The following is a 23,903-nucleotide window of genomic DNA, read 5'->3' as shown; positions in this document are numbered from 1 at the left end:
CGTCGTCAAGTTGACGACCTCCCTGGCGCAGTGGTAAGCGCTGTGGTCTTATTAGTGCGAGGTCTCGGGTTCGACTCCTGGCAGAGGTTTGGAATTTTATAATTTCTAAATTTCTGGTCTGGACTGGTGAGGCGCGACGGCCGTGGCTAGTTACCACCCTACCGTCAAGCAATTTAGCGTTCCGGTACGATGCCGTGTAGAAACCAAAGGGGCATGAGTTTACTAAAAAAAAAACTGTCATACCCCCTCCAGGTTAGCCCGTTTCCATCTTAGACTGCATCATCACTTACCACCAGGTGAGATTGCAGTCAAGGGCTAACTTGTATCCGAATTAAAAAAAAGTTCAAGTAGTGACGAGTTTTTCAGTAGTACGTAGTGCAGATACAGAAACTGATTCAGATTTGGTATAAATAATTTATTGAAGAGTGGCTTTATTAACTCTTATTAATGTACACATCTACACAATTATTTTAGAATTTATATTAAGCACTTTAGATATAAGTCCCGCAAATTGCTATTGCGCTGGAACCAAGTCTCATTAACATCAAAATGACATCATTCTGACGTCAGCCGAAATAAAAATATACTTACCATCAGCTCGAAACTTCAGTCTAGTGCTGATGTCACTAAAAAGGCGGCCACGAGCATTAGCAATTTGCGGTGGTCATATGCCATGTCAAAAGTACGGGTCACCTTTTTTTTTTTTTTTATAGAAAAAAATAGCCATATTAAATGACTAATTCACCTTTCCTCTCCAATTAAGCTTCAGGCTTGTGCTAGGAGTAAGTACGACAATAGTGCAACTGCCGGGGTTTGAACCGCCGACCTTTCGGTTTTCAGTCCACTCCTATACCGGTTGAGCTATTGAGGCTCGTAACTTTGACATGAAATTAGACACAAAATTAAAATGGCGCGTGACCAGCAATTTTTTACGCATTGTCAAAAATCTATTTGCATTTCAAATTAAATTTTACTTTTTTACCACGCGTTTGTGGCAGATTTTCTAGAGAAAATACCTAAAACATTACATTAAAGTTTTTATTGTAATGTGTATCCTGCTCTTTTTCATATAAAATAATAATAAATATAATTTAGGTACTCTTAAAATTTATTAAAGCAATAACTTAACACTCTACTGTATAATGTAATATTAATTTACAATCACTTAATTTTTCAAGTTAACTAAATAGGTGATCTAACTATCGAGTAGGTACCTACGCAGTTTAGTCAAATGAATAGTTAATTAATTTCAGTTTGCCTGTAAATGCATTTTAACTGCGTAAAATCATGTATCTGTTAAACGAACTTATCTAAATATATAAAACGAAAAGGTGACTGACTGACTCACTGACTGACTGATCTATCAACGCACAGCTCAAACTACTCGGGTAGGGTTCAGCGGATCGGGCTGAAATTTGGCATGCAGATAGCTTATATGACGAAGAAAGCGCTGAGAAAGTCCGCGCTAAGAATAATCCGCTAAGAAAAGATTTTTGAAAATTCAATTGCCCTAACGGGGTAAAATAGGGGTTCGAAATTTGTGCGGTCCACGCGGACAAAGCCGCGAGCATAAGCTAGTTTTAAACATAAGTTTCGAAACTTGAATCGTATATTTGGGTAAAATTCTTAAACACTTATTATTGACTTAGGTAGTAACATAAGTAGTAGGTAGTTCACTCTGGCACTGGTTTATAGGTCATTAGGGTTCCGTACCTCAAAAGGAAAAACGGAACCCTTATAGGATCACTTTGTTGTCTGTCTGTCTGTCTGTCCGTCCGTCTGTCTGTCAAGAAACCTACAGGGTACTTCCCATTGACCTAGAGTTCATCATGAAATGAGAATCATGAAATTTGGCAGGTAGGTAGATCTTATAGCTGAAATTTGGGGAAAAATCTGAAAACCCTGAATTTAGGGTTAGATCACACAAAAAAATTACATTGTGGTCATGAATCTAATAATTAGTATTTTCAACTTTCGAAGTGAGTGACTATACCAAGTGGGGTATTATATGAAAGGTCTTCACCTGTACATTCTAAAACAGATTTTTATTTATTTTTATGCATCATAGTTTTTGAATTATCGTGCAAAATGTCGAAAAAATACGACTGTAGTAAGGAAACCTCATTGCGCGAGCCTGACTCGCACTTGGCCGGTTTTTTTAAGTACTATTAATTTTATTATGAACCTCTTGCCTTAGTTATTCTTTAATCTTGATAGGAAGAAAGAAATTTTCTTATTTCCTTATTCCACATTTAGACTCTTCTCTTCGACTTTCGAACAATTAATTAATTATCTGACTCTAAAACTTTTATTCGCCCGAAATCTTTATCATTCATAAGTGGTTCTTCTACCTGTACAATATTCGATGGTTTCTTCATCTTAGAGATCTTATATGAAAGTCTATTCGAGCAAAATAAATTTAAAAAGATTGCTCTTGCTGCAAACAATAAAACTACTAAGCCTAATATAAACGTGCCAAGTTCGGATCCATGGATCATGTAAAAGAAATTGATGTGCAACGATTTGATTGTCTCCTTCCCTTCTTCTGGTAATTCCGCTTGAACCTGGAGAGGAAAAAATCCTTTGAAAAAGAAATAAAGGAAACGTAAAATCCACTAATGCAAACTTTGTTAATCTATGACAGTACGAATACTGTCTTATGTATGTGATATACGTATACAGGTCAATGTTATATCCTGCGGCATCATATAAAATATATAGACTAGGAAAAGGTGACAGACTGACTGACTGACTGATCTATCAACGCAAAGCTCAAACTACTGGACGGATGGGGCTGAAATTTGGCATGCAGATAGCTATTATGACGTAGGCATCCGCTAAGAAAGGATTTTTGAAAATTCAACTCCTAAGGGAGTGAAATAGGGTTTTGAAATTTTGTAGTCCACGCAGACGAAGTCGCGAGCATAAGCTAGTATAAAATATATAGAAAAGGAAAAAGTGACTGACTGACTGATCTATCAACGCAAAGCTCAAACTACTGGACGGCTCGGGCTAAAATTTGGCATGCAGATAGCTATTATGACGTAAGCATCCGCTAAGAAAGGATTTTTGAAAATTCAACCCCTAAGGGGGTAAAGTAGGGGTTCGAAATTTGTGTGGTCCACGCGGACAAAGTCGCGGGCATAAGGTAGTTAATAATATAAGAGTGGTCACGCACTTATCCGATGCGAGTCCTTGAAAATATGTCCCGAAATAGTCATAGAACTATTTGTATGGTAGCTTATGACATTTATAATGTAGATACGTTTTACATCAGTATTTTTTTTATATAGAGATAGCGCGCAAACGAACAGGCGGGTCACGCCGCCCATGAACATTTGCAGCACCAGAGGAACCGCCGATGCGTTGCCGGCCTTTTAGGAATTTGTTGGTCCGCCCCAAGAATAACCCCACGAATTCGGATCGGATGAGTGCGTGATCGCTCTAAATGTAACGGTTTCTTACAATTGTGAAATAAGCGAGAGGCACGACCATATTCGAGAAAGATCTGGCTTGCCGGTTGTACTTGACGTCCTGAACGTCGACACTGATCTGAAGAGTGAAATGCGTCTGCAGTACTACACCAATTTTCTGAAAGTATTGAAAAAGGTAAACTTAGCGGTGAGTAACCTCTTGAACTAAAGAATATCACATTGACTTAGCATGCGTCATTTTTTTTAAATATTTTATAGACTAGCTAGCGCTTGGCTGCGTTTTTTGGGATTTGTGTGATGCTGCGTGGTGGTAGTGCGTATTGCTTGCTTGTTGGCTGCTTTTTCCTGCATGTTTGGCAGTGGGAGGGCAGGCGGTGCATATCGCATGCTGCATGTTACACCATACAGATTTGATCTGTTACAGCGGATTATAGCAAATGGTTCTGTTTATTTAAAAGTTACTAAATTATTTAAATAAACTATTAATAAACTTAAATCTAAAAAAAACAACATTAAATTAAAACTAAAATAAATTAAATTAAATCTAAAACCTCATCGAGACCACCGCAGCGGCATTGTACCCAAGATGCTGGCAGCATTACCCCTTTGGATGGCCAAACTAATTCTTTGACCAAGGTAGCTGCCAGCTCTCGTGTCCCCGGTTGGCTCGATAACTCTTTTCGCAATTTCTTCAAAAAGAGCTCGAGCCCCCGGGCCCCACGGCCCCAAGGTCTCCACACCAAAAGGCACGAATACGAAGCTCCCATCGAGGTTTTCATATTTGCGCCTCTTGGCCTGTTCGGCGCTGATGGCCGCTGCACCCGCCATAGAGGAGGTCGCCTGAATGTGGGATGCAGCTAAAGTGTCTACACAAGTTGCATCCCAAACAAGCGACCTGCCCATCTTCCACGGTATAGCAAATTAAGCTTTTGGATCATTGTTACTTACAGGGTTATCATAGCTAACTTACAGGGTCCACCACAAACTCGCTGCCATGTTTCGTTTCATCAGGATGTATGCCTTCAATGCGTTCATATAGCTGAGGGTCCGCGTGCAAGAAGTGAGCATGAGATAGCGCCAGAGGAAGATCTGCAAATTGACAAATATTTGAACCTATATTAGTTTCTCATTGCAACATTTTCCATCGCTTTTTTAGGGTTCCGTACCTCAAAAGGAAAAACAGAACCCTTATAGGATCACTTTGTTGTCTGTCTGTATGTCTGTCGGTCTGTCAAGAAACCTACAGGGTAGGTACTTCCCGTTGACCTAGAGTTGTGAAATTTGGCGGGTAGGTAGGTCTTATAGCAGACATTAGGGGAAAAATCTGAAAACCGTATATTTGTGGTTACAACACAAAAAAAAAATTGTGGTCATGAACTAATAATTAGTATTTTCAATTTTCATAAAGTAAAATAACTATATCAAGTGGGGTACCATATGAAAGGGCTTCACTTGTGGATTCAAAAACAGATTTTTATTTATTTTTATTCATCATAGTTTTTGAATTATCGTGCAAAATGTCGAAAAAATACGACTGGAGTACGGAACCCTCGTTGCGGGAGCCTGACTCGCACTTGACCGGTTTTTTAACGAAAGTTTAGCAACCTGGAGCGATACTGGGTAGAAAGCGAGAAGTGCTTAGAGGGTGTTACGTATACTCTCCATACACGTGACGCAAACGCAAGTGTCACTTCATCTAATTATAAGTCCCGCAAATTGCTATTGCGCTGGAACCATGTCTCATTAACATCGAAATGACGTCATTTTGACGTCATCTGAAATAAAAATATGCCATCAGCTGGAAACTTCAATCTTGTGCTGACGTCGCTAAAATGGCGGTCACGCGCATTAACAATTTGCGGGACTTATACCTTACGACTCGCCTCGCCTCACCACTAGTGTGGTCCACTCAGTATTCGACCGGAGTCAAAAGAAGCTCTTCTCAGACCTGGGCACCTTTAGGATCCTCGTAGTTTTAGTTTTGAGTTTACGTAATTAACTATCTTACAAATCCAACAAGTGACAGCCCAAAAGTGTACCTACATTGTTAACTAAGTATTTTGAATGATTTGACTTTGATAATTGTGCTAATACTTAGTATGAGGATTCCACTTGTCTTAACTTTCATTATAAATAAACGTCTTTTCTTTCTTTCTTTCTTTCTTTCTTTCTTTCATTAAGTCTTCCAGGGTCATTCTTTTGTCATGCTCGCAAATGTGAGGAAGATAGGAATCTGTTTTGTATTACTTGTATTTTAACAACCTTTCGCAGCACGTTCTATATTCAAATCTCATCATTTTCATTAAGATATGAATACCTATACTCAACCGCATCATCACCAAAATAATAAAAAAGACTTACTATATAAGCACGGCGACAAATCTGATACTCCATTTTTACACGATCTTTTACCACAAAGGCATTCAGAGTTAGGACCTATATTGAAGGTGTCATTATTGATTTTATAGATGAAAGCTTCAGGGCCGTAGTCTATAGTTCTGGTTCCAACTAAATCCAAATCTATCATTCGGCAGAAGACATTGCGGTATAACCTCAGTTTGGTTTTAGGTGTCAAGGCTGGAGGGTAGGCGATCCCTTCGTATGTGTCTACTAGAGTGTTGCAACGAGTTCTGAAAAAGATACAATCAGGATATTGTAGAAAACTAGGTAATGTATTCGTTAATCACGTCGAGAATGGGTAGTCTTCCTCAAAATATCGGAACTTACTATCTGGCATAAATATATGATACCATGTGTTGCCTCACCACTTGGTTTAAACGGAGAAAAACTATCTCGATCTACGGAACAAACTGACTGGCATATTAACGTCTAACTCAGTCCTCTGGGCCTTGAAAATGGCAACTGTGAAATGGAGGTCTTCTCAATAAAGTCGATATTCGCACTAAGAAAGGTTTTAGCACCCGATTGAAGCCAGGGTGAATCAACTAATCAGTAAGATGAAGATGAAGCTTATTACGTTATACAAAATGTGGTAATAAAATCATCAGAAGTACCTTTTACTGGGATTTTCGTACTCCCAAGCGGTCAGTCCTCGAGCGCCGTTTAATGTCTTGACTCTGAACTTGTCTTCATTTGTGATTCCAAGCTCAAAGCGAGGAATTGCTGCCGGGTCATATAACTGGAACAAGCGAGAACTTGATCTAATAAGTAATACGAAAATCACATAGTAACTGGGGAAAGATTTCTGAAAGCATATCTGGTGTTAATGGGGTTCATCGCCATTCCTGAGAAATAAATCGTTCCTGCAAATCAGCGAAAGTGCCAATTTACTGCAGCTCATCATCACCATCATCATTGTCAACCGAAAGACGTCTTGAAGCGCCGCTGAAAGCCAGTTTTGATGGAAAGAAACTCAGATGTTAACTTGATAATAACCAGGACCGATCGATGGTTCAACGTGTTCTCCGCGGCACGGAGGACACGAAAAGGCCAAAATTTGAACCTTCAAGCCGGTCACCCATCCAGTTACTGACTTGGGTCAATGTTGCTTAACAATCGCAATGGATTGATATGCGTCGTCACAACTAGGTCAACCGTTCCTCGCAAAAAGCAAAATGCATACCCGATCTAAAATGCCCATTTTACTGAAGTTGATCCAGCCAGGCAGAAGCTTATTGCCCACGGAGATGAGCGGCTCCTCATAGCCCCACAGCTGGCTGTGGACGTCCACGTTCAGCAGGGTAGGGGCGTTCACTTGGGTCACCAGGAAGTTGAAGCCTGTCTTTGTCAAGAACGGGTAGTCGGAAAGCATTGATGCCATTGCCTGGAAATTCCAAGAAAAAAATTACGCATATTTTTTTATTCAATAAAAAACCAGTCAAATGCGAGTCGGACTCGCCTACAGTCGTATTTTTTCGACATTTTGCACGATAATTCAAAAACTATGATGCATAAAAAAAATAAAAATCTGTTTTAGAATGCACAAGTGAAGCCCTTTCATATGATACCCCACTTGATATAGTTATCTTATTTAGAAAATTGAAAATACTAATTATTATCTAGTGAACAAATATTATAATTAGTAAGTATTTTCAACTTTCAAAGTAAGATTACTATACCAAGTGGGGTATCATATGAAAAGGCTTTACCTTAACCATAGACTTATGATACAGTTTTGTACTAGGTACCACATCACTGACACCACTGATCTAAAATTAACTGAGCCGTGAAAAGCTAGCAGACAAACAGACATACAGACAGACACACTTTCGCATTTATAATATTAGTATGGAAGGATGGATTCCTAACGTACCAGCAAAGCTACATTAGGCACGGTGACATTTATCTTATGAGGGTCCCCCACGGAGCCTTCGGGGACGAATTTCGTCCACAAACGTGGCGTGTACCGCATCACACCCGCTTCTTCGTCCAACTCGAACTGATCATTTTTTCGGAATTCCCTGAAACATAAAAGATTTTGATTTCATTAAATTTTACAAGGAGTAGTTTTGTGCGTTTTAAGCAATTTTTTTTATAAAAGAATATTAGCCAAGACTAATATTCCCCTTTCCTCTCCAACTAAGCGTCAAGCTTGTGCTAGGAGTAGGTACGACAATGGCGGGGTTTGAACCGTCGACCTTTCGATTTTCAGTCCACTCCTTTACCCGTTGAGCTAATGAGGCTCTAATTATTATATGGGTACTTATGACTTGTTTTAACGGTAAAGGAAACATTGTGAGGAAACCTGCACGCCTGAGAGTTCTCCATAATGTTCGCTAGGTTCCAAATTATCGCTAGGTGTGCGCACTTGGCTAGGGTAGTGGCTTAGGTGTTCGCACTTGGCCAGGGTAGTGGACTATGGCGAAAACCCTTATTATTCTGAGCGAAGACTCAAGAAGACGAAGCTCAGTATTGGACTAGCGATGGGTTGACGCCCCAGTTGGGCTCAAGTGGAATTTCTGAAAATCTTTTTTTTAGGGCTCCGTACCTCAAAAGGAAAAACGGTACCCTTATAAGATCAATTCGTTGTGTGTCTGTCTTTCGTGTCTGTCAAGAAACCTAGACGGTACTTCCCGTTGACCTAGAATCATGAGGCAGGTAGGTAGGTCTTATAGCACACGTAAGGGGAAAAATCAGAAACCGTGAATTTGTGGTTCCATCACGAAAAAAATTTAAAATGTGCTCATGAACAAATGCAACAATCAAAGTAAGATTACTACTTATACCAAGTGGGGCTACTAAAGGCCTTTATCTGTACATTCTCAAACAGATTTTTATTTGTTTTATGCTTTAGCGGGTGCGTCCTGCGGGGCAGCCAGAGTGTAAAATGAACTCTTACCCTGAGATCTATAGAGTACAGCGCACTTTGACTTTGCTCAGACTTAAGATTGTGTTCAAACGAGATAGGACAGATTTATGTGAGAGATATACATCTGTCTCGTTTTAACTCTGACTTAAGTCTAAGCAAAGTCAGAGAGCGCTCTATAGATTTCACCCTATATTTACAAAAAATTTAAAGGAATACGCGCGGACGCCTCCTTATCGAGAGCGGGTGCCGAGCGGCATGGAGAGTATAGCATCGCGCCTGCTGGCCGCTCCGCAGGACGCACCCGCTCCCACCTGGGCCGCAGACTAAGAGTCCCTATAGGGCGACAAGGCTCCCTTGGCACTTGAGTGACATTGAAAGGGGGGCGCTGTTGGAGAACAAAGGCTTAGAATATTCAAACAAGAACAAAGGGGACACTTGACGACAACGTTAGTTCCGATTTTTGCCACGCGCCAAGATAGCCTTGTCGCACTGTACCTACGGGGGAACAACAATCTTACTGGTAAATAAAAGGCCCAACTTCTTGTAACTTCAGCTTCTCATCTTCCCCCGACACAAACGCCTCTCCATTCGTGACGTTGAACACGTAAACATGCACAAAAGCTCCCGGTATCTCTTCTTGCAGCATGTTGTACACATTTGAACCGTTCGCTATCCTCGTTATCTGTAAATAAATACATTTAAAGGAAAAGGTGACTGACTGACTAACTGACTGATCTATCAACGCACAGCTCAAACTACTCGATGGATCGGGCTGAAATTTGGCTTGCGGATAACTATTATGACGTAGGTATCCGCTAAGAAAGGATTTTTGAAAATTCAACCCTTAAGGGGGTGAAATAGGGGTTTGAAATTTGTGTAGTCCACGCGGATGAAGTCGCGAGCATGAGCTAGTCTGTAAATAAAAAATCTGTCAAGTGTGAGTCAGACTCGCATGTAAAGGGTTCCGTACCATCGTATAAGAAATAACAATTTATTTTATTATTTGGTTTCATGGCGGCCATTTTTAAATTCCTATTATTTTCTTGTTATAGCGGAAATAGCCTAAGAGTTCTCCGTAATGTATGCAGCATGCTAGCATGCTTGATAAATCGTAGACAAAAAGTGGTACCAAATACATAGTTAGTACCAAAGATTTCGGCTTTGTAGAACGTTGTCTCGTAAAACGTAACATATAATATATTATATGAGTGACAGCACTCTTACCTACAGTTAAACGTAGTGATTATAATAATATACTCTTTGACCTACAGTGCGACAAGGCTCTCTTGGCACTTGAATGACATTGACAGGGGGGCGCTGTTGGAGAACAAAGACAGAATATTCCAACAAGAACAAAGGGGACACTTGACGGCAACGTTAGTTCCGATTTTCGCCACGATAGCCTTGTCGCACTCAGTGGCGTGCAGGTCATAGAGGCATAAATGCACTGCTTACCCCAGTTGTAATAGCTCAATGCATATTTTTCATTATGACCTGCCAGTAAACAGGTTCCTACCTAACTAATGCCTACCCTGGCTTCGAAGTCTGTGCACGCCACTGGTCGCACTGTATGTGACGTTTTATCGATCTCAACGACAGAGACGACGCTCTACAAAACCACTATCTCTTTCTAATGGTCGGTGTACAATATTTTCTGCCGCGTTCTGTATATTCGTTCTGAAAGGAGACTCTTGCTTAGAATGGGCCGAAGATGGGTTAATATAACGATGATGACTTTCACGAAACATAACCTATTGCTTGCGGGGCATACCTAGGTCCAACACTTATGATACCTAAAGGTTACACAATTTTAAAATGGGTACCTTCAAGTCCAAGAGTAAACAAGCATCACCTTGGCAAGCGCAGGCCTGATTTGCTGCCCAGCTCTAGTCTACCTTTTTATAGAGCGCACTTTGTTAAAACGAGACAGATGTATATCTCTCACATAAATCTGTCTCGTTTTAACTCAATCTTAAGTCTGAGGCAAGTCAAAGTGCGCTCTATAGATCTCACCCTGAATTTAAATAAAAACCAACGGTAACTTACGTGTTTTATCAGAATAAGCTGCGTATCCACTAAGAGTGATATTATTGGTACAACCAGTAATATAAGTCCAACTGCGATCAGTATGTAGATCTTGACTGAAAAAAAAACATAAGTAGGTAAGTATAGTACGCGACTACCAAGACTAAACCAGTGCGGGATAGCGCGGATGACGTGCGGATGTTTGGGGCGTCCCCCCCGCCTCATACACCGATTGCCATCTCAACGTGTCACGTACTCTAAATATACATATACAGTAGAAACTCGATTAACCGGACTAATTGTTGTCGTTAGGGAATCGGATAATCGAAAATCCGGATAATCGAATGTATGAAGAAAAGCGGGTTTTGTGCATATTATGTAGTTCACTATAATAGTTCTTACCCATTTTCAATTTTCAAAGTAAGATAACCATATAAACCATATTATAACCAGATATACCAAGTAGGATATCATATGAAAGGGCTTTGCCTGTACATTCTAAAACAGATTTTTATGCATAATAGTTTTTGATTTATCGTACAAAATGGCGGAAAAAATACCCGAGTATGGAACCTACGGTGCGCGAGTCTGACTCGCACTTGGCCGAACAATTTTCGGTTGGTAGTCCGGATAATCGCGAATCCGTATAACCGAGAGCCGGATAATCGAGTTTCTACTGTAAAAGGAAAAGGTGACTGACTGATCTATCAACGCACAGCTCAAACTACTGGACGGATCGAGTTGAAATTTGGCATGCAGATAGCTATTATGACGTAGGCATCCGCTAAGAAAGGATTTTTGAAAAATATAAATCTGGTATTCTTCCAGGCATCCAGATGATAGGAATGAACTATCATCATCAGCCTGTGGCCAGAGAGAAGAGCGCCACCACACCCGGTTGTCAGCCTTCCTCATCCAGCCACTTCCTGCCAGCCTCTTTATATCGTCGGTCCAACGTGCTGGAGGGTGTCCCACACTACGCTTGCTTAAACGCGGTCTCCACTCAAGGACTATCCGGCTCCAACAGCCATCGCCTCTACGACAGGCATGACCTACCCACTGCCACTTCAGCTTGCTAATAGTTTGGGCTATATCAGTGACCTTGGTTCTTCTTCGGATCTGCTCATTTCGAATCCTATCCCTCAGGGAAACTCCAAACATAGCCCCCTCCATAGCTCGTTGAGCGACTTTGCATATTTTGTGAACAAGGCCGTTTGTCAGTGTCCACGTTTCACCACCATAGTTTCATAGAATTACTATAGATATTTTTCTAACTACAATAGGTATACCTACGTAAAGTCTCAGAATACATAAAATGTGTGGTAAAGTACGGTTGAAGAACAGAGAGGGCATCAGTTCCGACTTCTCAGAACACTACCGAACCTACTTGGGGAGTCGATAGAGACCGGTTTCTAGGGGGCTTCAATGTGCAAATCAATAATTTTGGAAACGCAGATTGAACTGCCATGCCCGTTTGTTTGTCGTCTTAAAAAAAAACACTTAACTAGGTACTTAATCGTTTAAAAAAATGGTAAAATCCGTTTCCGCTATCCAAGTAGGTATAATTTTTTTTTAATGTTTGGATACTTAATTTAATCAACGAAATATACTTTTGTAATCAACTAGGTACCTACCTACTTTTTCTGACCCCTATCACCCCTTATCAGCAGTTAAAAGGTTATTTTTAGGGTTCCGTAACTCAAAAGGAAAAACAGAAACCTTATAGGATCACTTTTTTGTCTGTCTTTCTATCAAGAAACCTACTTCCCGTTGACTTAAAATCATGAAATTTGGCAGTTAGGTAGGTCTTATAGCTGACATAATAGTTACATCACACAAAAAAATTAAACTAATAACAATTAGTATTTTCAATTTTCGAAATAAGATAACTATATCAAGTGGGGTATCATATGAAAGGGCTTTCTTTACCTGTACATTCTAAAACAGATTTTTATTCATTTATATGCATCATAGTTTTTGAATTATCGTGCAAAACGTCGAAAAAATACGACTAGTACGGAACCCTCGGTGCGCGTGCCTGATTCGCACTTGGCCGGTTTCTTCGTTATCACAATGAAGACGTGGCACAGACCAGTGAGACGTGGCGCTGATTAGGTACAAAACGTGAACACGCGTTCTATTTACATAAACACACTTTTTCCACATGACTCAATATTGGTGTCGATTATATTAGTGTACTAGCTGATGCCCGCGACTTTGCCTGCGTGGAAATAAGTTTTTTTTAAATCCCGTGGGAACTCTTTGATTTTCCGGGATAAAAAGTAGCCTATGTCACTCTACGGGTCTTTATCTATACCCATGCAAAAAATCACGTCAATCCGTTGCACCGTTGCGACGTGATTGAAAGACAAACCAACAAACAAACACACTTTCGCATTTATAATAAGGGTACTGATTTCTCTAAACTAAATAAAAGAGTATTGGCATCTTTTTCTTTTAATTTTGCTAAAAAGAGAAAATGACCGAAGCCTCCCACAAGACCAGCCCAGAGACAAATTATAAATACCAAAACTCGTCCCGCCGGGAATCGGGTTATTGGTATTGGATTTTTTTAGGTAGTGTAAAAATAACGCTAAGTTTTCTATATTTTTTTTTCTTTTTTTTTTCTTCAGATACAAGTTAGCCCTTGACTGCAATCTCACCTGGTGGTAAGTGATGATGCAGTCTAAGATGATAGTGGGCTAACCTGGAAGGGGTATGGCAGTTTTTATTAAACCCATACATCCCTTTGGTTTCTACACGGCATCGTACCGGAACGCTAAATCGCTTGGCGGCACGGCTTTGCCGGTAGGGTGGTAACTAGCCACGGCCGAAGCCTCCCACCAGACCAGACCAGAAATTTAGAAATTATAAAATTCCAAACCCCTGCCAGGAATCGAACCCGGGACCTCCCACTATTAAGACCACAGCGCTCACCACTGCGCCAGGGAGGTCGTCAAAGTCTAGCGGTCTAGCGTTCTGGTTACACCCTGTATAAAATTAAGTTAACGCAGAGCCCGGTAAAACTGACTGTCAGTTGTGGCAGTGAATGAAACAAAAATAACACCCTGTATATTGTATAAGTTTAATAAATAACTATTCAATGAACTTTAGATTAGCTCGTTGAACCAGATAACGGCTATCGGGCAACTTGCAAATAGTTTTGTTTACTTCACTGAAATTAAATAAAAGTAAGTAATTAAAACAATTGATTGTTATTAATTATACTTTATTCGGTTTCAGTTTTCACACTATAACATTCTAATTTATTCAATCTTTAGTACGTTTACAAATCATCATCATCATATATATATATATATATACTTATAATAAAACTGTAACAGGTCAAATTCTGTACATTGAAGATATTTTGAAAATTTTTTTTCGAGGGCACTCTATAATCGATACTGAACCCAAAACTGTAATTTTTTTCATTTTTGTCTGTCTGTCTGTCTATCTGTCTGTCTGTCTGTCTGTCTGTCTGTATCACGGCCGCGCATCACGCTGAAACTACTGAATGGATTCCAATGAAACTTGGTACGATTTGAAGTCATACTATGAGGAAGAATATAGGATACTTTTTATCCCGAAATTCAGCATGGTTCCCGTAGGAGAGGGGACGAAAGTTAAAATGTATACTGAGTTGTAATTCATTAACGCGTAGTCCGATTTCATTCATTCTTTTTTTGTTAGAAAGGGGATATTTTAAAGATTGTTCCGTAAATATTTCAAGGTCATCGGTTTTTAACCGACTGTCAAAAAGGAGGTGGTTCTTTTTCTACATCGATTTTTTCGAGGTTTCTGGACCGATTTGCAATTTTTTTTTAAATCAACAAAAAAAGTTTACGTCGTGGTCACATAAAAAATTCTGGATTCAACTCCTTAATCCTGATGCTGCAGGGTTACTGCCCGCCTGAGTTATCAAGATTCAGGAAGTGTTCATAGTGAATTCATATTGTAGGTACCAAGCAACGACAACAATCCCGAAAAATCAAAGAGTTCCCGCGGGATTTTAAAAAACGTAAATCCACGCGGACGAAGTCGCAGGAATCAGCTATGCAATAATATTCTGGGCTAAGTTATTACCGCGACTTCGTCCGCGCGGACTACACAAATTTCATAATCATAATCATAATAATCATAATCATTTATTTATTTTGCTCAGATATGGTAGGTACATGTAAATTATTTACATTTATTTATTATTCAAACCCCTGTTTTACCCCTTTAGGGATTGAATTTTCACAAATCCTTTATTAGCGGATGTCTACGTTATAATGGCTAACTACATAACACATTAGCCTCATCTGGTGACAGAAGGGCTGGCTCATATTTTGCGCAACGGATCAGCCTGGCTGTCCAGCGCGGAAATGCAGCCAGTATGCTTGGCACCATTCCACGCGGGCATGATTTGTATAGTAATTAGATAAGGCTAGCTTTAATTATTTGTTTTTTTTTTTCTATTTTTGTATAAAAATCTTAATGCGGTTCACAGAATACATCTACTTACCAACAAGTTTCAACAGTATACCTCTTATAGTTTCGGAAAACAGTGGCTGGGACATACGGACAGACAGACAGACAGACATGACGAATCTATAAGGGTTCCGTTTTTTGCCGTTTGGCTACGGAACCCTAAAAAGTAAGTAACGGTAACTTACTTGGAATCACATTTTCTGTTTCTTGGTTATTCTTCGTATTAGGTTTCATAGTTCTGTAGTAATTCGTACACACTCCCCACAGACTTTGTGACAACCGCAGCTACTGAAAAAATACATAGTTATTTTAAGCACGTATAATTACATTAACTTTTCATTTTTAACCGACTTCCAAAAAGGAGGTGGTTCTCAATTCAGTCCGTTTTTTTTTCGAGGTTCGATTTTTTCCAGGTTTCTGGACCGATTTGCAAATATATTTTTTAATCAACAGAGGATGCCCCATTTTAATTTCTGGATCTAACTTCTCAATCCTGATGCTGCAGGGTTACTGCCCGTCTAAGTTATCAAGATTCAGGAAGTGTTCATAGTGAATTAATGTTGTAGGTACCTAGCAACGACTTTATGCTTGAACTCCAAGTCCGAACTCCTCAACCCTGATGATGTAGGGTACAGCAGTCCTAAACTATAGTGATTCAGAAACTGCGGATGATGCAATATTATTTTTGGTGCCAAGCATAGACTACATACAATTGAACTTCGAATCCCAACTCCTCAATGCTGATGCTGCAAAGTACTAAACTCCTAAGCGGGGATTCGGGAATTTCTGATATTGAATTGATATTTTAGGTATCAAGCAATGACTACTTACACTAAAAAGCTTAAAATAAAAAATAAATAAAAAAAACCGACTTCCAAAACCACTACAAAGTAAAAAAATAGCTTTTGTTTCTAGTTTCTACACGTGTAGGTATGGATGTATGATGTCGGGCGAGCATAAAATAATCTAGAAATCAAAGCGTGTAGCTCTCTCGACTTCAACATACATATACTATATAATTTTTTTTTTTAAATTAACTTAATCATTCAGCTGAGTTCGGGCCTTTTCGTTGGCACGACACATTGTAGGTAGACACTATTTGTTGGATTAGCTTTTAAGGAATGTTTTTTTTTGTAAATGTTTGTGTATATATCGGTCTGGTGGGAGGCTTCGGTCGTGGCTAGTTACCGTCAAAGCCGTGCCGCCAAGCGATTAAGCGTTCCGGTACGATGCCGTGTAGAAACCAAAGCGGTATGGGTTTAATAAAAACTGCCATACCCCTTCCAGGTTAGCCCGCGTAGATCTTAGACTGCATCATCACTTACCACCAGGTAAGATTGCAGCCAAGGGCTAACTTGTATCTGAATTTAAAAAAAAATCGTCTGTTGGATCAACCAATAAATGTATTTCTATTCTATTCTATTTTTTTCCTATCTGACTTAAAATATAAGTCCCGCAACTTGCTATTGCGCTGGAACCATGTCTCATTAACATCGAAATGACGTTATTTTGACGTCAGCTGAAATAAAAATATACCATCGACTCAAAACTTCAGTCTAGTGCTGACGTCACTAAAATGGCGGCCACGCGCGTTAACAATTTGCGGGACTTATTAACAATTAAGAAACAAGACCAATGTTGTTCGTATGAATTCTTTATTGCTCTCACATAATCTACATAGACACAGAGAGAAACATACAAAATGAAAACTTTTTTTATTATTCAGATACAAGTTTGCCAAGTTAGTATGAGATTGCAGTCAAGACTGCAATCTCATCTGGTGGTAAGTGATGATGCAGTCTAATCTCGTACATTAAAAGTGCAAAGAAGAAGAGAATCTCGTACATTAATGTAGCTTTCTACTGGTGAAAGAATTTTCAACATCGATTCAGTAACTAGTTCAAAAGATTACCTCCTACAAACAAACTTACAAACTTTACTTCTTTATTAGTATTGATAAAGATACGTAGATACTAGATAGATAGATATAGATAGATACATATCTATAGTTTACTGTTTAATAGTAGATAGAGTAATAAAGGTAGATACAGGAACGTTTGCTTTCTCATTCGCACTAAAAAGAGAGCACCGATAATGTTACTAATGTGATAAACAGAGACGCAGCTAACCTATTTTTTGACAAGAATATATACAAGAAGTTGCAAAACAAACTTTGAGAATTCGTGGCGTAATTGTATTTCTCATTAGTTATTTACTTGTTTTCACATAAAAAACGTTTAATACAAATATTGTTGATCGGTTAATACAAATATTGACTACTAAACAATGGTAATAATTGTCGTGTTATTTATACCTCATTTATGCGGTTACACAGTACTTAAATCTACCTATTATTCTATCTACGTGTTTAATATTTTTGAAAATAAGGAACACGTCTTTATGATCGGTTGTTTTTTTGTGAAATAAAATGCTATTATTAAAGTATTGGTTCCACTCATGTATGACTATTGAGATAAAATTAAAAGTGTCACAGTGCCTCCTATTCTATAACATCTGCAGTTTATCTGCACATGTTTACAATATAGGCCAAAGGTTAGGCTATATGCCTACCTAAGATAAGGTTAAGCATTCTGCCTAGCGACGTAATGACCGTACCTAATAGCGATTCGAGATGTCTTCTTGTCCAAAATTCCTCAGTGCTCGAAGACTAAAGTCTTCGAACAGTGCGTGTTGCCAGTGATGACATAAATGGATGCGAGACATGGTCGCTAATTATGGGCCTCATAAGAAAGCTCAGAGTCACTCAGCGGGCGATGGAGAGAGCTATGCTTGGAGTTTCTCTACGTGATCAAATCAGAAATGAGGAGATCCGTAGGAGAACTAGAGTAACCGACATAGCTCAACGGGTTGCGAAGCTGAAGTGGCAATGGGCAGGGCACATAGTTCGTACAAACGATAGACGTTGGGGTCCCAAGGTGCTGGAATGGCGACCTCGCACCGGAAGACGCAGCGTTGGAAGACCCCCCACTAGGTGGACGGACGACATCAGACGAGTTGCAGGGAGCCGCTGGATCCAGGCGGCGCAAGACCGTGGCGTGTGGAAGTCCCTACAAAAGACCTATATCCACCAGTGGACATCTATTGGTTGATGATGATGATGATGATGATGAATAGCTATTTCAGATTCATCAGGCCATCTTAGCTTCATGTAAAATCACTCAATTATAACAGTTCTTACTCGTAGTGTTAATGACGTTAATTGAGTAATAATAATTAAGAACCTACAAGTTTCTACAGTACAATTAAACCATACAATTAGTCGCATGAAATGTATAGACCTCTAGTTCAGGGTTGCTATAGGTAATTGGGTATCTGACTCCAATTTTTTTATTACCTTATTATAAACTAGCATAAAAATAATGACGTAAACTGAAAAACTAAATAAATCGATCAAATAACAAAAAAGTTATAAGCATTGAAATATTTCCATTGCGGATGTGCGGATTGGTAGACTTCACACACCTTTGAGAACATTATGGAGAACTCTGAGGCATGCAGGTTTCCTCACGATGTGTTCCTTCGCCGTTAAAGCGAATGATATTTAATTTCTTAAAACGCACATAACTCCGAAAAGTAAGAGGTGCGTGCCCGGGATCGAACCCCTGACCTCCGACTAGAAGTCGGACGTCCTAACCACTAGGCTATCACAGCTTTCATTTTTTATCACCATAGGCTTTTTTATCACCCATGCGAAAATAGGATCTGGGAATAAAATCTGATGATGTCATGCTTAGTTTCTGAATAATCTTATGTTAAATATTATTATTTAAGTTACAAACAAAAAACAATCCTTAACTTAATTTTTAATTGTTTTCCCACGCTTAGTTACATAATTAATTATGCTTAAGTAAATTTACTTAAATAATTGTCAGAAGCAATAAAGATGTCTGTAATTATAGGAAGGTTTCCTAGTCATTTTTAGGGTTTTTTGTGCATTTTGATTTAATCTCTCAATTAGCACCTCATTATTAAATAGGTACCTATTATCAGTACCCTTATTATAAATGTGAAAGTGTATTTGTTTGTTGGTTTGTTGGTTTCTTGATTTGTTGGTTTGTTGGTTTGTCTTTCAATCATGTCGCAACGGAGCGACGGATTGACGTGATTTTTTGCATGGGTTAAAGACCTGGAGAGTGACATAGGGTACTTTTTATCCCGGAAAATCAAAGAGTTCCCTAGGGATGTATGTATGTATGTATATACTTTATTGCACCACAGAAACACAAATGACAGGTTACAAAAAGAAATCTTAATAAGTAGGTACAAAAAGGCGGTCTTATCGCTAAATAGCGATCTCTTCCAGACAACCTTAACGCTAGGGAAAAAACGAACAAATGGACAATGGGAGGTGGTGTAAAATAAACCTAAATACCAATAGCTAAATAAACTAAACCATATAATAAGAATATAAAATACATATTGTTAATACACTAATACATACAAATAAAGTATAATAGACATACATAAGACTACATAGATATATATACACATATAGATTTAAATAATAAACTATGCCGTTACTGATGATAGCAAAGAGATAGGTAATGATCTTTGACGTCAATTTTAAATTTGTTAAGGGATTCAGCACGATGGATTTGCGAGGGAAGCTCGTTCCATAAACAGATAGCAGTGACCGTGAAGGAATTCTTAAAGTATTTTGTCCGATGTGTAGGTGGCGCTAGAATGAGTTTTCCCGCTGATCGTAAAACTTCGGAAAACGGATTTCAAAAATCTAAATACACGTGAACGAAGTGGCGGGCATCAGCTAGTTTTAAAATAATTACTTATGTTCTTATGCAGTTTGGAAATCATGACCGATGAAGTTTTTAGTACGCGACAGGTCGAGATGGCAATCGGGGAGGGAATGTCCCGCACAGTCGCACACGTGCGTGGTGACGTGCGGGTGTGCGTGGTGTCCCCCCGCCTCATACTCCAACTGCCATCTCAACCTGTCGCGGACTAAAGTATGGTTACGGGACCCTGCCTTGTACGTATTCTGAGACGCACTTGACCACTTTTTAGGGTTCCGTACCTCAAAAGGAATCCTCATATAAATATATTGTCCGTCTGTCTGTCCGTCTATCCGTCTGTCCGTTTGTCCGTCTACCGAGTCTGTCAACCGTTAAACCTATAGGGTACATCCCGTTGACCTAGAATATTTTGGTCACAAAAACGCAACAAAAAAAATGTGTTCATGAACAAATTATTTTCAATTTTAAAAGTAAGATAACTACATAATATACCAAGTAGTGTGAAAAATCTAATAGAAAAAATAAAACCAACGCTCTAATTTTTTTAGCAATTTTTTTTAACAATTTAAATAAACGCAATTTTTTTAAATTGTTTCAATAGAGGCAGTTTCTGTAGTGGTCCCATAAAAAATTCTGGATCCAGCTCCTTAATCCTGATGCTGCAGGGTTACTGCCCGCCTAAGTTATCAAGATTCAGGAAGTGTTCATAGTGAATTAATATTGTAGCTATCAATCAACGACTTCATGCTTGGACTCCAAGTCCCAACTTCTCAACCTTGATGATGCAGGGTACAGTACTCATAAACTATAGTGATTCAGGAATTGCGGATGGTGCAGTATTTTTTAAGTTATCAAGCATAGACTACATCATTGAAGTACGGATCCCAACTCCTCAATCCTGATGCTGCAAGGTACTGAACTCCAATTCCGAACTCCTCACACCTGATGATACAGGGTACAGCACTCCTAAACCATAGAGATTCAGGAGCTGTTACTGGCCGTTAATGAGTTGCTTAACGGATTGTAATAGTTCTAATAAGTTTCAATAATTTTGTAAAGTGGTGATAATAAAAAGAATACCCGGCTGAGTTTGTTGTGGGCTCTTCTCAGACCTGGGCGCGTTTGGAACCCTCGTAGCTTTAGTTTTAAGTTTGCGTAATAATTATCACCACTATATCTTAGAAATCCAACATCTGACCATCAAAAAGAGTTATTAATTACCTATTTTGAATAAATCATTTGACTTTGACTTTGACTTTGAAATAATATTGTAAATGCCTAGCGTAGACTTTGTTATTTAATCCCAAGTCGCAACTCTTCAATCCTTATGTTGCAAGATATTGAACTCCTAAGCCGTGTGGATTTGGAAAGCTTTGCTGGTGAATTAATATTTAAAATACCAAGCAATGACTACTTACACTAAAAAGCTTAAAATAAAAAACCGACTTCCAAAACCTCTACTAAGTAAAAAATAACTTTTGTTTCTACACGTGTATGTGTGAAGTCTGGCGAGCATAATAAAAGAAACTAGAAATCAAAGCATAAAGCTCGCCCGACTTCAACATACATAGATATGTTATGGGCAATTTGATAAGTTCGGGCACTATTAATAATGGCCGGTCTGTATTCATAATGCCCGACTCAATTGGACAATGTGATTAAAACAGCATGATTAGTCACTTTTCCGGGCCATTATGAATAATGCCCACCCTGTCTTGGGCAAAGTAAAAAAATAGGTGAACTGTAGTGTTTTTGTTTGTTAAATGAAATTAAACTTACAAAATTTTCATGAAAAGTCAACAAAAAATGAACTATATAGGAAAAACAGGCACAGAGAACATAGGCTGCTAGAGCGAGCGAAGCGAGCTCGGAACTCGGGGCACCCCGACTCGGATGGGTTAGGTTAGGTGGGTTAAGTTCGTGGTTATTTCTTTTTAAACCACCCAGAAAAAGTCGACCTGGCCTCTGTCGTGGTAGTGTTCATCACTATTGCAAAGTAAAACATTTGTTAATAGAATGTTTGTCAGTTAAATAGTTAGTATGAAATTCCGTCATTTTTCAAGTTTAAATATCTATGAAAATTGGTAGGTATTTCAGACTTTCGGACAAAGATGAATGAGTACGACGTATTCCAGGATTTTGGAAATTCTACCCCCTTTTCTGCCGATTTTCAAAAATTCCACTCGAGCGAAGCCGGCGTGGGTCATCAGCTAGATAAGTAATATCTAGAGAATTATTTCCATAACAAGTTTTGCTTATCATTATTAATTTTTATATTAATTTATCGATATAAACTAGTTTTGGGAGTGGCCGCAATGATAACCTACGAGTACTTTTTCCATAAATCTAAGGTAAGTAGGTGCCATGGATTCTAACTTGAAAAATAGAAAATATTTGATCTTACTTAGGTAGGTAATTTACTTTTATCCTTCCCCTCCTTTGAGACAAGAGTTGCTCGTCTCAAAAAATCTTCATCAGATCATGTTGTAGTGAAATATTACTTAAGTGAATTTTAAATCATAATATAAAGCACCTTCAAAAATCGTTTGAAGAACTATTTATTCATCTATGTAAACAGAATTATGCAGTATATTATAGAGATATGTATATAGGTATATATATTTATATATATTTGTGTATTATTAGTATGTACTGTGTATGTAGTCTAATTTATAATAATATAATATAACTAGGGCCATTTTCGGCTGCCGCACCAACACGTGCTTTCGTGATTCCTTTCGTCAAAGGTTGCCTGGAAGAGATCGCTTTAGCGATAAGGCCGCCTTTGCATGCTACAGCCCTTAGATTAAGATCCTTGTATGTTTTTTCAATGTTTACTTTGTGTTGTGTGCAATAAAGTGTAAACAAATAAATTATAAATTAATAAAAATAAAGCTGGCACTTATTTCGCTTCAGCGGGGTGATAGCGCCAGCGTATTGGGGACAATGCCTATTATTGACCATTTATTATGACGACGTATATTTTTTGAGATTTTTTGTAAAAATAAAAATTGTCGTGATAATTTTTTTATGAGTAAGTTTGCTAAGTACTGTTAAAATGAATGTATATCAATTAATTAATAGTAGTAAAAGTGAATTTTAATTTGATAGTTTCATTATCCTTACGTGCCTCATGTGTGCCAACCTAATGTTATTCTTGTACCTACCTACATAAATAATATGTGATACGCAAAATAATAATAATGAATAATATAACTAACTAACTAACTTTTAATCTTAAACCAGTAGGTATAGTAAGTTTTTTTTCAAGTAAAAAAATTGTCGATAAAAATTGTCCGAAAAATCGAGAAAGTTATAGATTAGATATACTTACCTAGCTGATATCATTAAATCTAAAAATATAAAACGAAAAGGTGACTGACTGACTGACTGACTGATCTATCAAAGCACAGCTCAAGCTACTGGACGGATCGGGCTGAAATTTGGCATGCAGATAGCTATTATGACGTAGGCATCCGCTAAGAAAGTATTTTTGAAAACTCCACTCCCAAGGGGGTGAAATAGGGGTTTGAAATTTGTGTAATCCACGTGGACGAAATCGCGAGCATAAGCTAGTTAGTTAATAAAATTTAAAAAAAAATACACTCACGCTCAAACTGCTTATCACAGGAAAGTCTAATCACTCATCAAATTTTTTAACTCGGCAATTTACAGACTAGACTTAAACTCATACACATATTATAATAAAACTACTTAATAACTTTTTATATTTTGGAACAGGCCTGATCAACACAAATAAATAATTATATAATAATTATAAAAGTTAAAAAAAAATTGCAATTCATCACACAAATCAAAAATATGTTATCATTTGTATTTATAATCAAATCAAAAATATATGTAAATTAAAAGTTCCCTTTTTAAATTAATTCACTAATTCTCATAACTGTGACAGGAGTGACCACT

General features: G+C 38.4%; 2 protein-coding genes across 3 annotated transcripts in view; one reads left to right on the top strand and one right to left on the bottom strand.

Annotated features, from left to right (window-relative positions):
• ChT (choline transporter) overlaps positions 1-23,903 on the top strand; it is a 447,845-nt gene that overhangs the window by 245,620 nt on the left and 178,322 nt on the right. The gene's annotated exons all lie outside the window — the stretch shown is intronic.
• LOC117986078 (scavenger receptor class B member 1-like) lies at positions 249-23,903 on the bottom strand. The gene is made up of 11 exons (XM_069501405.1): positions 23,587-23,903; positions 15,390-15,492; positions 10,750-10,844; positions 9,222-9,385; positions 7,708-7,855; positions 7,018-7,218; positions 6,449-6,573; positions 5,796-6,064; positions 4,405-4,523; positions 3,466-3,591; positions 249-2,564 (listed from the first exon to the last, which is right to left on the bottom strand). Exons 2-11 carry the CDS (start codon positions 15,436-15,438, stop codon positions 2,286-2,288), a joined length of 1,575 nt encoding a protein of 524 aa, XP_069357506.1. The 5' UTR covers positions 15,439-15,492; positions 23,587-23,903; the 3' UTR covers positions 249-2,285.

Source organism: Maniola hyperantus, chromosome 10, assembly GCF_902806685.2.
Source record: "Maniola hyperantus chromosome 10, iAphHyp1.2, whole genome shotgun sequence".
In the NCBI taxonomy this organism is placed as follows: domain Eukaryota; kingdom Metazoa; phylum Arthropoda; class Insecta; order Lepidoptera; family Nymphalidae; genus Maniola; species Maniola hyperantus.
The sequence above is the reverse complement of the archived record's forward strand: the minus strand, read 5'-3'. Positions and strand labels throughout refer to the sequence as shown.